Source organism: Charadrius vociferus, unplaced genomic scaffold (assembly GCF_000708025.1).
Source record: "Charadrius vociferus isolate BGI_N301 unplaced genomic scaffold, ASM70802v2 scaffold126, whole genome shotgun sequence".
Lineage (NCBI taxonomy): Eukaryota > Metazoa > Chordata > Aves > Charadriiformes > Charadriidae > Charadrius > Charadrius vociferus.
The window spans coordinates 2,022,605-2,039,201 of record NW_009648894.1 but is presented as its reverse complement, the minus strand read 5'-3'; the positions used below and the strand labels follow the sequence as shown (position 1 = coordinate 2,039,201).

Sequence of the window (16,597 nt, the reverse complement as noted above, 5' to 3'; positions counted from 1 at the left end):
GACCCATAAGCTCTCCGTCATCTGAATGACTAGATTGAAAGGAAAGGTTGTGCCTAGATGCAAAGTTTATTTTGATCCTTGATCTAAAGAACAAAAATTAACGCAGCTGGTTGGAAAACTATTTTGGACATGTTCATAATTGGTGCTTAAGTTCACTATGAATAAACACACGTATAATGGCACAATCTTATCCAGGAAGATTTAAAAGAATCATAGATCTCATGATATTAAGTCATCATACTAAACTCTCTAAGTTTTAAATTCAGAATAAACAGTCACTGCCATTGTATTTGATCTCTGAAGGCCCGAGGTAAGACACCAGGTGCCTTTTAATCCCATAGGTCATGTTTTCAAAATATTGATTATAATTGAAATATCCACACATTCAAGGCCTTTGAAATATCTTACAGAGCTTCAAGTATAACACTGCAGTTTGCCTTTTACCCTTTTAATCTCGTGTACAAGGGACTGGTGAGGACTTGTGGTGTAGATAAGTGTATTGGATTCCAATCCTGGAACTCCATGCACACTTAGTCATTGACAGGTTTATTAACCTTATACCTGCCCCGCTTCTATGTATTCTTGCTACTGCATTCCACAAATGCTATTTTCATTTTCTAGTGGTGGACAGTATTTACTATATGTATTTTGAAGTAACAGGAACTTGCACTTTTATACAAGACAGATTTTTCCTTTTAAAACTGATAAACTATGTAGCTAGTTTGAGTTTATGTACTTTAACATCCAGAAGATACCTGTCCAATTAGGAAAAAACATTCATGACTCTTTAACCGTGTTCTAAATTAAGAACTGTTTATGGATGTCTAGGTGCGTGCTTTATACAGCCTGTGAGTGAAAAAAAAAAAAAAACCAACAAAAAATATTAAAAAACCTCTAATTTTTCCTTCAAAAATAGTTATTTAGGAAAATATGAAAAGTCAAGGGACACAGACACATTCATTTATCAAGGGCTACTACATACCATTATCAAAGTATCTGACTGTTGAATTTCTTGACACACTGGGGTCAAAATTTGCCATTAAGGGTGCAATATATTGTGTAGCTGTTAGCATTCGATGCACAACTTCTCCAGTATATATGAAACCTACAATAAAAAAAAATAAATGTTGAGACCGTTTCAGTAACTTCTGAAAAGATTTAATAGAATGGCAGGTTGAACTAGGCATTGCCAGGGCACAAAAGGGTCATCTGAGAGAAATGAATCCCACCACCAGAGCTAAAATTTCAGGAAAATTTCTGTGATGGCTGCCAGAAGAACAAGATCCAAGATGAACAACGGAACAATTATTTCAAGAAGCAAGTTTTCATACACAAATAAAAACAGAGCAAACTCAAGAAATAATAACTCCAGTTACGGAAAAAATGCAGATATGTAGCATAATCAAAATAAGCCATTTTCCAACATGCATATGCCATAGTGCCTTCTATCCCTTCCAAAAATCTGCATTTTTTTTGCTTTTGCAAACTGCTACCTCTTCAAAAGTTAGTCTAACTCTTTTCCACATTTCTAGAGACACAGAGTAACAGGCTATTTCAGACAAGAAGAGGTGATAACCTTTAAAAAAAAAAAGCAGATGAAGAGTGGAACAGATAGGATTTTTTAATGATTACAAGCGAAGCAGCATTTCTGTTACATTCTCTGCAGTGTCAGGTCTCACTACTTTATGCTATTCATCCCTGAATCCACAGTACTCCTCAGATCAACAGTGGGCTGCTTCCATCAGAAGTGCTCACCCAAAACCTCTTACTGGTTTGGGACTGGAGTTCTTCCTTCAAGGAAGAACAGTCATCTACAGTGAATACAATAATGCTGCAGTTTTCTTCAGAGCAAAACTTTGTGTATTTTAATGGCAAGAAACCCCTGACATTTTAAACAATAAATGGTCTACAAATAAACCTGCATTTTTTGGGTTTGACAACTCCACTTCAACTGACTAACAGGACTAACTTCTTTAGATGCTGCAACCTAAAGCCTGACTTAAAAACTCCCATTGCCCTAGAGAGTCTTTTCTTAAGTTTTATTTTAGCTTTTGCCTTGCTGGTCAAAACTGAGAAACTTTAAGTGGATTGGAGCTACAGATAAATCTTCAAAACTAAGGTTTGCATATTACTTTTCCTCTTAAAGTATTTGCCAGATGGTGCCTTATGCTGACGTGTTTGCTTCTTCTCCTTCTGTTGATTTAATGAAATATATTCCAACAGCAAACACCCCAATAACAACAAGAATATTAGAGTTGGTTGAAAATTTTCTAACAGAAAAAATTCTATTTGGAAGACATCTTACAGAAATTCAATTCTTTATCAGCAAATGATAGTATCCACTGCAACAGTATTTATGCTGGTTCGTATTTTCTTTTCCTTCTTCAGCCATATTGAGAGTCTCTCTTCCTCTACAATCCCTTTTACTGTCAAGCCCAAGAGGTTCTTTCTTCTCACATTTGGTATCATCGCATTACAACACATGATGAAGGAGCATATACATCTATCTCTAAAACACGATTGTGAAATTCCAGAACTAAACACAAACCTGAACAACCGGAACTACCCTCAAGGTAGAAATACCATTTTCCAGCCAATTCCAGTTAATATATGCTAATAAAAAAACATTAGTGTGCACCCCCACTTTCTTAACAACAGTATCTCCATCCTAACCACTGTGAGATGAGACAGTTTTGTTAAAAGGCTTGTTTAATATGATATAGGAAATCTAGCATGAATAAAAATAACAAGTTCCTGGAGTGCTTTAGGTGCTTTTTCTCCTGTCCTCTCCTGAAACATGTTGCTAAATGCTTGCTAACTGTTCATGGAACTTGTTCTAGAAGTCACAAGATGCTATAAACAAACGAACAAACAAAGGTGGTTTTTTTGAATTGTTTTCTTGCATGGCTGCTAGCAGTTAAGGTCCAGTACCATGAAGTCAACTCAAGTGGAAGTGATAGGAGACCTAAGAAAAAGACAGGTGTGGAGAAAATACAACAAAATATTCAGTTGGAAATGTCTGACGTTGCCAAAGGGGTGAGCTAGGAACCCAGGTGCCTTTGCTTCATTTAGAACACACCTATGTATTCAAATAATACAGTATATTAATATCTGGACACCTCCTAACTACTAAAGTCTTAGAACTTTTTTTTTTTTTTTGGGGGGGGGGGAGATTCTTTCAGTTAAATATATAAATACCACTTTTCTTTTTTGTTAATTGATAGGGAGAGAGAAACACCAATTAAAAAAAAAAATAAATCTGCCCAGACATACTTACAAGTCATGTATAAACCTGAACTTTCAGAATATACGATTGTGGCAGTAATTTTACTCTATTACTCATTATTTTAGGATAGCCAATAGTCCTGACAAAGTATAGTCCCTGAAATGCATTTTCAGTATTTCATATTTATTGCTGTCTGCTTCTAAAATGTCATTCCCTCGAGAAATATTCCCTTACACTTATTTAGACATTTTAAATACATATAATTTGATAGAATATTTGTGCCGCTTATTATCCCTATGGTAATGTGCACACGTATTTTAACACAATCTTGGATGGGTCTATAACCTTGAAACAATTCCTCGAAAATATTTTGAAGATAATATAAATAAAACCTTTGAATCCATATTCATGTATTACAATTAGCCTTAATACTTCAGTACTTATTCATCCCTTGCACAATGGTCCTATCTTTACACACAGTTTCCCTTTCATGCTTTCATCCCATTTACAGTATAAATGTCACCATTATAACTAATAATGAGGCAGATACAATAGGAAAAGAAAGGACTTAATTGTGCTGGAACACATAACTAAGTAAATCAGCCCAGGTAATTAGTAACCACAGAGCGTATTTCCAAGTGTTTGCCGGATGCAGCTTTACTTTAGACAAAAATGGAAAGCAGGAGGTGGATGATAGCTGGGAAGCAGGCAGGCCTTGCATGAAGATCATTCTAATGAGAACTCCAGTCATGCGTTGGAACAACTTGAAAAGAAACACAAAGTCATTTCAAACCATCCCAGAGATTCAAAGGCTGACGCCACTGTTGAGCATGGACATTTTATCATTGCCACTACAACTTAAAGAAAGCAGCAAATGTAAAATTAACTTATTCCAGAATGGACTTCCGCAGAAAATTGGCTTATACTATCTGTGACCTAATTTTCTGACAGTGGTAAATGCCCATGGTTGATTCATTTAGTCAAGGAAGAATTTTTCAGACCTGCAATTTCCTGAACCACTTAATCTCTCCTTTGTTGGAGGGGTTGGTAGACCTCTCTTCCAAAACTCTCCACAAGTACTATACCTACAAGCATAATATGCTCCTAAATACTGGAATGAAGACAAATAGGAAAGAGTGCACAGCATTTTCTAAGTTTTATATGTATATACAAACCTAACTAAAACTAGGGATGAACTAATACTAAAGCCACTTGTAAATCAAGGAGGGTATACTCCTAGTCCTCATAGTGTACAAATGAACGCTTATGCAAACAGAGGGGAAAACTGAATATATATACACATATAACCACTTAAATACGAAAGTACAATTCCACATGATGTGGGACTCTGACTTGATTTAAAAATGCATTTTACATCTCAATTTATCCATTCCGAAATATGCTTCATATCTGTTCATTTTAACACATTAGATTTACAAATAAGAGTTAACATACAAGATTACAACAATCCGCACATAAGCTTTCTGCGGTTTCCTTCTTCTACTCCTAGCTGTGCACAAAATCAGTACCACTTAAAAAGTTTTTCGACAATGTTTGCCAAGTGTGCAGAATAACAGAATACAGGTTCAAAGCAGCACAAGCAATGAGCCCTTTGAAGTTGCTATTGAGCATGTATAAAGATATGATAGGTTATGGGATATGCAGGCAACATAAAAATGAAACATTTAGGTTGATAACTATCTTCTCCCTTATAAGACCCTGCATGAACAAGTCACATAAACCTGTATGTGACGTTATGATAAACTGGTTTTGCACTTTAGTGTTTAGCTGAATTAGAACAAGAAACCACTTTAGATTATAATTTCATGTGTGATTTATTTTTATATATCTGAAATAACTGCTCATATCTTAAAAGCATCATACTGAATACAGGGTATAAATGAATTATACTTCTATGTGATTGTGATGAGCAGGCTCCATTTTGAGAATATATATTTTAGATGCTCAGTACTTCTTCAAAGTTATTATGACAGTTAAGTCTTTAGTCTTTACCTATGTGAAGGGTTGACCTTTGCAAGCCTCTAGACACCCACCCAGCTGCTCTCTCACTTGCCTTCCTCAGCAGGACAGGGGGACAAAATAATGAAAAAGCTTGTGGGTCCAGATAGAAACAGGGAGAACACTTGCCTGTTACTGTTATGGGCAAACCAGAATTGACTCAGGAAAATTAATTTAATTCATTGCCAGATAAAAGAAACAAAGACAAATTAAAACACCTTCCCCTCACCCATCCCATTTTCCCAGGCTCAATGTCACTCCTTCATTCCTGACCCTTCTACCTCCTCCTCCCCACTGAGCAGGGCAGGGGGATGGGGAATGTGGGTTGCAGTCAGTTCATAACACTTTGTCTCAGCTGCTCCTTCCTCCTCCCATTTTTCTCTGTTCCATAGTAGGTCTTTCCCACGGGCTTCAGTCCTTCAGAATAAACCTGCTCCAGCATGGTTCCTCCATGGGCCACAATTCCTTCAGGACATTTCCATATTTCCAGTGTGGGGTTCTCCACAGGCTGCAGTGTGAATATCTGCTTCAGTGTGGGCTCTTCCATGGGCTGCAGGGAAATACCTGCTCCAGCCTGGTCTCCTCCACATATGTTTCAGTGCCTGGACGACCTCCTCCCTGCTCCTTCTCTCTACTAGGTGTTCACAGGGCTGTTTCTCACACTTTTTCCCTTACTCCGTGCTGTGCAACATTTTCTATGCTTTCTTAATTATGTTCCCCCAGAGGTACCACCAGCTTGGCTGATGGGCTCAGTTGTCTCCTGCAGTGGGTCAACTGGAGCTGGCTGTATCCATCTCTGTCTGACACAGGGCAGCCCCTCACCTCCTTCTACAGAGGCAGCCACCCCACTACCAAAACCTTGCCACAGACTCCTAATACAACCTAAGACTTAACCTAATATTTCACTTGTTTTATATATTACCTAGTTCATATTTTATTTTATGTATTAACTCTTTTACCTAATATGCAACAATAAAATTATCTACCCAAATGACTCGAATTTCTAGTATCCTGCTAAGAGTTTCTTTTATTTTTAGATTACTGATTTTCTAGCAGAAGATAGGTGGAAAGTTGCAGCTGCAACGGAGCACTTAATGTACTAGCAATTGCTAGCTCTAGCCAAGGTCAGGTCACTCCCACTGTATAATACCTTTTGTCTTCTAAAAAGGGAAAAATGTTCTGGCAAAAAGAAAATGATCTAGAGAAAAATCATTGTGTCTGCTGAAAAATAAAAGATTTAATGATGCTAAATAACAGCAATGAAATAAGTTGATGTGGAATTACTCCTTCAAATAGCCATGACATTGCTTTCATAAAAAGTGTATAAAATTTTGCTTATTCTCCAAAACGATCTTTATTGGAAATAAACACCTGAAACAATACTTCTTTCAACCTGAAATACTAAAGAACGCATTTGATAAGAATAGGAATGCTCAAAACCCCTTTGTATAGCTTCCAATAAGCAGTTTGACACAGGCCTCAAAAAACCCTGTAATTATCTTTCCCTTCTTTTCACAGTTCAGAAGAATTGGAGAGCTTGATTCAACGGAGGTAAGTTCCGCCAAAGCTCCATAAACCAACTCTACTTATCAAGTGTTTTTGCCATCACGGTACAAATTGGCTCATGTACCTTTGGTACAGCAGCACTCATGTTTCAGGTACAGAAATCGATATTGCTTTTATAATCTACAAAGCCTGATGCGTGTTAAAGGTAACTAACTGCTCCCTTTCCACATCAGTTGACGTTATCCGAAGTGTGTCAGCGAGTCCCCAGTGAAGGCTTTTTCTGCTATACAATGTGCCTGAAGATGTAGGGAAGCAAAAGACATTCGATGTACATTTCTCTTGAGATAGCTTACTTATTTCCAGATCATGGGAGTGAAAAGATGATACTTGGAATTTAAGACGAAATCAAAAATATGCATTTAAAAAAATCCAAACAAATGGAGTGGTACAAGAATCTGGATCTCAAAACAAAGAACAAATCTAACCATCTTATAAAAAATATGAAATGTAGGAAGAAATAAGACTGCTTTGCGGGGGTAGGGGAGGGAAGTTCATTTTCTTATCAGGCAGCTAAAGTTAGGTAAACCCCTATGTTAAAGCCTTTAGTAATACAACAAGCTGTGGTTCCTTAGCTGGAAAAGGAACTGCCTGCCAGCGGCGGCTCAACAGTGAAAGGTTTTGCATGAGAGCGACTGTCACTAGGAGAAGGCAGAGCTGCCGTTTCAGTGCACAGCTCAGCATGGGTTTTCTCGAGCGCCCTTGCAGCATATCAACTAGAGGGGAAAGAGCAGAGCAGCTTCCAAAAAACGGACCCAGAGGAAAGTGGTTTCCCTAAGAGGGGAGGCTTCAACCCAGGTCACCCACGGGAAAGCCTTCATTTCAGTTTGTATATTCACACATGCAACAAGCTTTGTAAAGATGTAATAACACACTCTTACACACCCCCTGCAAAATGTCTCGTTGCATAGAGGAATCATTTCTTTCATTTCTCCCTTTTCATTTTCTTACTTAAGCAGGGTGAGAGTACATGGCTTCTGCTGCTCATTTCCTCCCAAACACTCTGAAAACTGTTTGTGCAGCCAAGAGAGAAAACTGCAGAAGAGCTGGCAGGAGCTTCCCAGCTCTCTGCCTGCTTCTCTTTTGGTCTCAGCATAATCAAAGCCTTCTGAGAGGATCTGCCCCGGGGCATTTGGTGGTATCTCATATGACCCCAAAGCTACCTCAAAGGGTAGCAGGGCTTCTACTCAATCTTTACCATCTTTGGTAAAGCTGGAAACCAGAGTCAGCACAAGTGCAGTACTGTACGGATTAAGATTTACCACAATTTTCAGAACTTCACCTCCAGCGTAGCAATTACATATTGTTGAAAGACTAACATAAACTGGGATATGTTATCTACCTAATCTGAGGATCTAATTGCCCACCCCTGGTGAAGAAGATAGTAGGAGAGAAATTATGAGGGACCTACCTTGGGCTTGTTTAAAAAACCCACCATAACCAGCTGTGGGGCCACGAAGTGTTTAACGTCCTGGTTTCTGTCAAGCTGAGTTGGGCATCACTGACTAAGACAAAGATATGCTGCTTATAACTTAATGGGGGGTAAAAACCCCTCACATCCTACAATCACATCCTAAAACTGATTCCTATGCCATTGTGATGTCTTCAGCTGCTAGAGATACTGTCTTGCCAAAGAAAAAAAAATTGGAAAATCCTTCCTCTGAGTTCTCCAATTTGCTGACTACAAACATCGCTAGTGCAAACAGGTGCATTAATTTCTCTTGTTAAAATACTATTTGCCAGAACAGTAGGAAAAATAGACCAAAATTAAAATAATTCTCAGACTTAGCACATTCTGAGACAAATATTACTGTATTTTATTCCACCCAGCAACATCTCAGCATATCTACATGAGATTAGCCTTAAAGACCATTTCAGCAATTTCTGGATATTCCCATTTGTAAATAGAAAGCTGCAAATAAATTAAATAGGGAAACTAGAGTATAGTTTGTTGCTATTTGTAGCTAGGAACCCCCACATTTAGGTAGTGAAATAAGAGTTAGTGAAACATATCTGCACCCTCTGTAAAGAACCCTGGAGTATAGCAACAGCTTTGTCAAAGGCAGGATGGGAACTACAGCCTCTGCCCTCTGGACCACCCCATGCCATGTGCACTCTGTCTCATATACTCTTGTGCTCAAATCACTGCAACATGTTGGTCCAGACCTATTAGTGAGCCCAGCTTAATGGTCCCAGCCCACAGACATCCCATCTAAGACCTCTTTTTATTTGCCAGCCACAATCTAATATGTACCGACAAAGAAACGATTAAAATCTTTCACTATGTGAACAGATATTCCTCAATGCACTTTTTCTGTAGAAAGATGGTGGAGAGCACAACTATCATTTAGGAAAGCTATGGTCTCGTCTGTCTTCAGCACAAATAACCAAGCTTTCCCTAGTAGGAAGGCCAGAAAATTTTAGGAGTGTTGTTACTTAGGTACATATAACCATCAGCTGAGATAAATATAAGACAGAGAACATGAGCATAACTCAAGAAGATATGCATTTGTGTTTTCAAAGTGTCAGAAAATTCCAAATTGTTGTATGACTGGAAAACAGCAACTTTTAAGCAACAGGTTCTCAGCAGTCATTCACTTCTAAAAGATATTATTAAAAATTAGCACCTAATAAAATCCTGACATCCTTTTATTGATTAGCCATTCAGGAAAACTCATTTCAACTGCAGCACACAACTCATTTGCAAAAACTTCTGCTCTGTTCAAACAAGGGAATAAAATATGTTTTGTGCCACGTGTAAATGAGACTATAGAAACTGGACTCCCCCTATCAAAAAATGTGAGTGTTCCACACACATTAACACCTCTTCCTGTACATCTCTTTCTTTTTAATAAATACAATTGTTCTAAGTGGTAGGGTAAGACTCAGCCCTTTTGTGCAGCTACTCTTCTCCAGGGTGATAAAATATTACTACTTCAGATGCACCTTCTCATTAGGTTAGAAGACACTTGTTTGGACTGACACTGTATAAAAATGCTCTTGAAACAGTTATTACATCAGTTTAATTCCACTCTTTTATTTAATTTACCTAGTACAATGATAGAACATTACAGAAATGAATTGAGAATAAGCAGACCAGGTCTCCAACCAGTAAAAAGGTATTTGAGCTTCATCAACCAGTAATATTCTCTCCCTGTCTGTAAAGCTGACATGTTTTTTCCATTTCAAAGTATATTTTCGAAATATTTTTCAACAACTTATGATCATATCTGATACCTCAATTGGGAAAGGTCAGAGCTGCAAGTTTTCTCTTTGGCTGAAAGCCCATAGGGATGCTATTTTTTTTGGTAATCATTTTAATTTGAGCTGTTGAGAACAGCTTCAAAATTTTGACTTGCATTTTATTTTCAGGATGTTTCTTGTTCTCCATCTCGCTGTTTCTGACATGCCACTTATTTTCATCATACATTCCTTTTTTCTCTTCAGCAGTAACAGAAACAACCTGATATATCTCTTCTCGTTTCTGGATTTAAACTACAAAAGGACTCAAAAGACACTTATACATTTGATGGAAAAATGGCAGGATGTGTCATGGGCGAAATAAAAAATATCAGGAATAGTGTTGCTCACATATCTATTTGGTGAAGCTGACAAATATTGCATAGGTGTATAAAGCATAACCCACAAAACTCTGCACTGTATATTTTTCAGCTACGCTAAAATGTGTTTTCCCTGTGCTTTTCCTGGTATTTCTCCACCAACTATTTCAAGATGAAGCAAATTCAAGAATATGCTGTGCTATTATTGAAAGCCATTTACTTTCAAACACTGTCCTACATAGCCATATTAATATTTCTTTGATACATCATTGAAGTAAGCTTTAAGTAATGTCATTTATCCCCAGATGGCTAATTTATTGTTATGTCTGTGGAAGAATGTTATCACCACTGTAATTGCATGAAGATTACAGTGTAATTAAACAAAAGGATAACAGCAACTCCAGATCCCTCAGACAATCCATGAAAGTTAAATACCTTAATGGGCTTTCAAGATCAGTGTAAAAATGAACCGATCTCTCATGCTATTTTATAATTTTTTTCAGCCTTCTGGGGAAAATGAATTAGAGACAGATTATGCATATTTTTTTGGCTTTGCTTTTGCTTGACTATATTGAATGCACCAACCCATTTCTTCTTTCAGCCTGAAAAGTGGGCTATCTGAAAGCTAAACCCCAGAAGGCATAAGTATAACACTGTTTTAATTGCATAACCTTACAAGGACTTCTTGTGTGTCTGTGCATGAGAGAAATAAGAAAAGCCCGCCAGAATCCTCATACTCTTGGCTGTACTTCTGCGTTATCTTATATAGATATTTAAAGGCCAGAAGATTAGTTTTTCACCATTGTTTTTCCCTGCTGCTTTGTTAATACCGAAAGCATTATCTGGAAAAATTGAGAATGTGTGATGTATGTCATTGAGTAAATGCCAGTAAGTTTCCCAGCTTGCTGTAGTTTTCCCGCTACTCACGGCTGTTGTGAAAAGTATATGATCTGGTGGAATGTAACCCATTCTGATGACTATCCTATTCAATTCAGCAAAGGGATTTAGGGGATTATGTATCATGAAATTCTTCCAGTAGAGGTTTTTCTTCTGACATGCCACAAGACATCCCTTGTCAGGAGGTTCTGAGATATCACTAGGAAGAGCACAGGAACAAGAAAAGCACTTTTAAGTGAGGAAGTGTGATGAACTGCAAACAGCTTGCAAATTTAATTGTAACTTTTAATGACTCTAAATTGTGAATTCTCTCAAGTTCAGGAGAAACAAACACAAAGGTTATTTAGAGTCTAATGACTTGTATCAGTTCCTGTCTGATCAGGCGCATACTTCCCCAGAGAAAATTCTTGGACAGAGGCATGAAATACAGTATCTACTCGGTAAGATACCGCCATGCGATAGCTCCCAAGTGCCTCTCAGCTCTGGCCAAACAAAGACCAGTGCGGTTCCTAGACAGGCCGGAACCAGAGAAAAGAGGTTGGCGGGAGGATTATCTCGCTTGGGCCGAATATCTTAGCAGCTGTGTCATTGCAGTAACCTCAGCGCTGCTAAATCCTAGGATGAGGCTTGAAGGGACCTATTTGGGGGAAATCTAATTTTGCAGTCTATTTCTGATGTAAGTGTGTCTTCTACTGGTTGGGTAAAATATCCTCATGCCTGAACAGCTCTTGTCATCAATAAAAAAGTTTGGATGGAACTGAGGAAAATAGTCTTTTAATGTTTAAAAACATTAAATAAAAACTGGTTCATCTTTGAATCAAACTGTTGTCATATCAATACAGATTTTTTTTTCTTTTGCTGCTGTGTCTCTCTCCTCCTATATTGCCACAGGGTCTAATAAAAATAAATATTGTAAGCTTTCCTGCTTACCCTGTTTATTCTCCTCTTCCTTCTAACTTCTAAAGCTAGTTCTTCCTTGGATAAATCACATGAAATGTGAATCACATGAATCATGTGAATTTCTTGAAAAATTAAAGGCTTTCAGGTTATGATGAAATCATTATTTTCCAAAGTTTTAAAAAATTCAGTATGGAAAAGAATAATAGAGTTTAGAAAAATGCTGAATGCCATCAAACTGTGTTTTCATTCATTTTATAGAAGTTTGCAACAAAAAGAAAACAATGTTGCTGAAGAGAAAAAGATTATTTTTTAAATTTTAAAAAGTCTGCTTAAAACTCATGCATAACAAAGACACTTTGCTGAATATCTGGTTTCTACTGCAGTAAATTGGTGTTATTTGAAATATAATTTTGGAATTATTAGATGTTAGATTAATTCCACACCCATTCTATGCTATTATATTACTTCTATTAATCCTTCCTAACCTACTAAAGCTAATCCTATGTATATAATATTCACATCTACCCATGTACAACAACATCCAAGAGCATGTCAGGGAAGACTGCAGAGGCTAGCGTGCATCATTAGAGAAGTTTCAGAGAAGCCATTAAATTACATTTCACCTATGAACATAAAAACTAAGATTGAAATAGCATGACATGATGTTTTTTATGCTAGCAGGAAGTTTTTCAGAAGGGAATTTAGCTCTGTATTCTTCTACTGCATCCTGCTACATGCTCTCCAGTTCCTTGTTTGCCCACCATATTTGTTCGTGCTGGAGACAGAGTTCAGAGGGGAGGCAGTATGGGTTTGCCTCATGCAGAACAGTCAGCAGTGAACATACAGCTCAAAACAACAATATAGAAGCTGGTAGATGTTCATGCGCAATTTGGGCTTCGGGGGAGCAAGGTCACGTGTGTCTATTCAGAAAGAGGTTCTTGTTCACACATGCTTCTCAGTTAAAGTTCGGGTGTACATAAGCATATTACCCCCGTCTCCAATTCAACTCTGCATCTCCCCCAAAAGGACTCCTCTAATGCAGCCATTGCAAGGGAAAAGCAGACGGCTCTCCCCTTTCCGTGACTTAACCCTGATGACCAGAACTGGATATACCACTCATCAGACCTCACTGCACAATTCATTTTTCCCCTTCGTGAACTACTGGGGGTTAATGCTTTTGATAAGGAATCTCTAGCCTGGGTCAAAAATACACAAAATCCAACCCAAACCAAAAAAAAACACTCAACCCCCCATTTTTGACCAAGATCAATTGGCTGGTTTAACTCCTACTGAAATAGAGGGAGGTTGTGTGGGCAGGGGAGGGTGGGAGGGCTGGTGAGCTGAAGAGGAGCAGACAGCAAGCAGGGAAACCAATACTCAAACAGAATTGTAACAGACACACCATATTCTGAAGTTGAAGCCGTCAATTTTGGGCTTATCCTTTCTCTGCATACTTTTTCCACTCATTACCTCACTATCACTTTGGGCTACTCTCTTCAGTTGTGGAGTGTATCTATGAAAACATCTTGCTTAGAGCAACACAAGCAGAACAAAACAGAGAACAGGCAAAAATCTAAGTGGGTAAAAACTAGAATATATTAGCCACAGTATTTAGAGTTTGGGAATGAAGTCACATTAGCTCTGGTATCATTAGTAATTCCCTTGTGTTTCCTCTCTTTTGCTGCATTAGTTTACATTAAAACAAATTACATTACATGAAAACTCTGTATTTACCTCTACTTCAAAGCACATAACCAAAACTTCTGTAAACAGGTGGGGAAATGGACCAATTTCCCTTCGACAGAGGAAAGTATTGCCTGGATAAAGCGTTCCTTTGTTACAAAACACCTTCATGAGAAATAAGGATATTCATCTACAATTTAGTAATACAGGATGGGGATGGAAAGAGCAAAATGTCTTTCTCAGTGTCAGTTAATACAGGAAGATATTCACTCAGATCAAGAAAGATGAAATTTTCTCTCTAAGAAAGTACCTTAACAAAGGACCCATAAAGGTGTCAGGAAAATCTGTAGTGTCAAAGTGGGTAATTACGCTCTCTCTTCAGATTAATTATTTTAATCAGAGAAAAAGCTTTTCCATATCTTCCTCTTAGGACAGAACCTGTGCTGTATCAGAGTTCCACCAAGTTCAAAGTTTTAAGAACCTGATCAAAATGAATGAATGGAAAAAACAGTCAATTCCAGTTTGCACCAGCTGATGAAATACTTCTGCCCTGGGAAGCATACTAGCCTCTACTTTGAACACAAAGATTGCAGCAAAAGTAACGGTAGTATGGTTGTAACTTTAAAAATAGGGTTTGTGTGTGTGAATAAGGGCTCTAAGGAGAAGAGTGAAATTATTTCTTATGGTCATGAAAAGAAAAAAAACCAAAACCAAACAGGAAAAGTCTTTGATTCCAATTCAAATCATGTTTTCAAAATATGGGTTGCCCCTTAAAGAAAAAGAACCTCGGCAGCAGGGAGCCTGTGTTGGAGTTGTGCATGCCGAGGTTTAGGAGCACAAGGGAATTAATCCTTCCCTCTGAAGGCTTCAGACCTGTAATAACCCATCTGTTCTATTCAGATATTCAGTCAGAGTGTGGAAATGGGCCATGGCTGGGCACTTGGTGGTATGTAGCTGTGCTGTTCAGAGTTCACTTGTCATAGGCATAAAAAGTCAACAGTAGGAAGCTGATTTGCCTGCAATCACTGCAAACCGCTTCAAGTAAATACAGAATCACAGAATCACAGAATGGTTAGGGTTGGAAGGGACCTCTGGAGATCATCTAGTCCAATCCCCGCCAGAGCAGGGTCACCTACAGCAGGTTGCACAGGAACACTTCTCCCAAGTCTCATGGCTCTATTTGTCAATACATTTTTAACAGGTTGAAGTCTAGAGTCACCAGTGGGACACACATGCTGTGATATGTAGCCTGTCTATGGATCTCTGGACACTTTATTGTACACTAGCATTAGCCCTGCTAGGCAGATGCATTTAATGAGTAAATTCTATCCCAATGCCTTGAAGCATGAGACTGTGTATTAAGACAAGCATGAAACTGGGTTTGCACTGCTATGCCTCAGTATAATACATATAAAAACACACACAGTTCACGTTTTTCAGACAAATGCAATTTTTTTTGCAAATGACTGGAATGGTCACCCTTCATAGATTCAGTATGCCATGCTACATGATTTGAAAAAAACTCTGATTGAATGACTCAGATTGCAAATATTTTGTATATCTTCCAACAATCACCTGATGAGCTTAAATATGACTATTGGAGGAGGAGTCAGAAGAAGTAAACATAAAATGCCTTTAGACTAAACTAGATCAAAAAATAATTTAAAAAGGGCTGAGATATTAAGTTACAATTATATTCTACTTTGTGGAAGACGTATCATGCAACACACTTCACTCTGATGATAAATGTTGGTCATTTAATCATATGGTACGTTACAAGCAGCAGTAGGATATCTGTGGTAAATACCATGTAATTACAGGGAACACAGACAGTGATCCCTGCCTCCTAAACCAAAGTGCAGGTTACAACATAATTATGTTTAGACTTAGTAAAAGTAATCATCACATGCGGCTGGATGGTATTTGCCAAGAAAAAGCCATTTAGGTTCTGCCCAAAGAAAACATATTAATTCCTTTCAACATTAGGAGCTGGTGAAGCATAACTGTAACCCCATGACTTCATCACCCATCCAAAAGATAAAAGTCATGGCAGAAGAGCTACAAGACTACTCTTAATGTGTGAAGGCTTAGACAAACATTAGCTGTAATGAGGATAAGGCACTTTCATCATGCTGTGGTGGAAAATGTCTGTATGCTGCATACGACACAATAGGCTGCTCTTCCCATCAGATGACAGCTATAGAAGAGTGGCAACAGTGTTTTCCATGTGCATTTTACCCACTTCCTTTTGAATGAATAACAAAAGGGAGAGTATGGATTAAACCACCAAGATGCGAGAAGAAAATCTTGACTTCCAAGAAATCTCAGAAGGCAAAACACAGTCTTGTTCACTTTCTGTTATTTTTTTAAGAAATAAACTTCCTGAAAGATTAAATTCAGGAAGCATGCACAGGCAGATGCAGGAACAAAACTGCTTTCAGCTGCCACCTGCACTCACAGTTGTTTTCACCGTTGAAGGTCATGAGTGGCAGCAGAGGAAAAATGGAGACCCTATGATTTTTTTTACTTCATTCAGTTTGTACAAAAAAATGCAGGTTCTATTTATTAACATTGAAAGTGTATAGACATATGTCTTAACCTCCTTCTGGCTGCTGTCATGGCTGCCATGGCTTCATTAGGGAACTCATTATCACTTTTACTCTTGTCCAAATTTTATACCCCAAAAGCTGCAACTTTTAACAAGCTGCATTGATAAAATAATCCAGGCACTGAAGACAATAATAAGACT

The 16,597-nt window shown here is 38.0% G+C and overlaps 1 protein-coding gene across 1 annotated transcript in view; it reads right to left on the bottom strand.

Moving 5' to 3' along the window:
- The window catches only part of PLXDC2 (plexin domain containing 2), a 155,188-nt gene that overhangs the window by 78,991 nt on the left and 59,600 nt on the right, over nucleotides 1-16,597 (bottom strand). Inside the window, exon 5 of the mRNA XM_009887149.1 lies at nucleotides 983-1,105. Coding sequence (XP_009885451.1) covers nucleotides 983-1,105 — 123 coding nt within the window. The remainder of the gene's footprint in view (nucleotides 1-982; nucleotides 1,106-16,597) is intronic.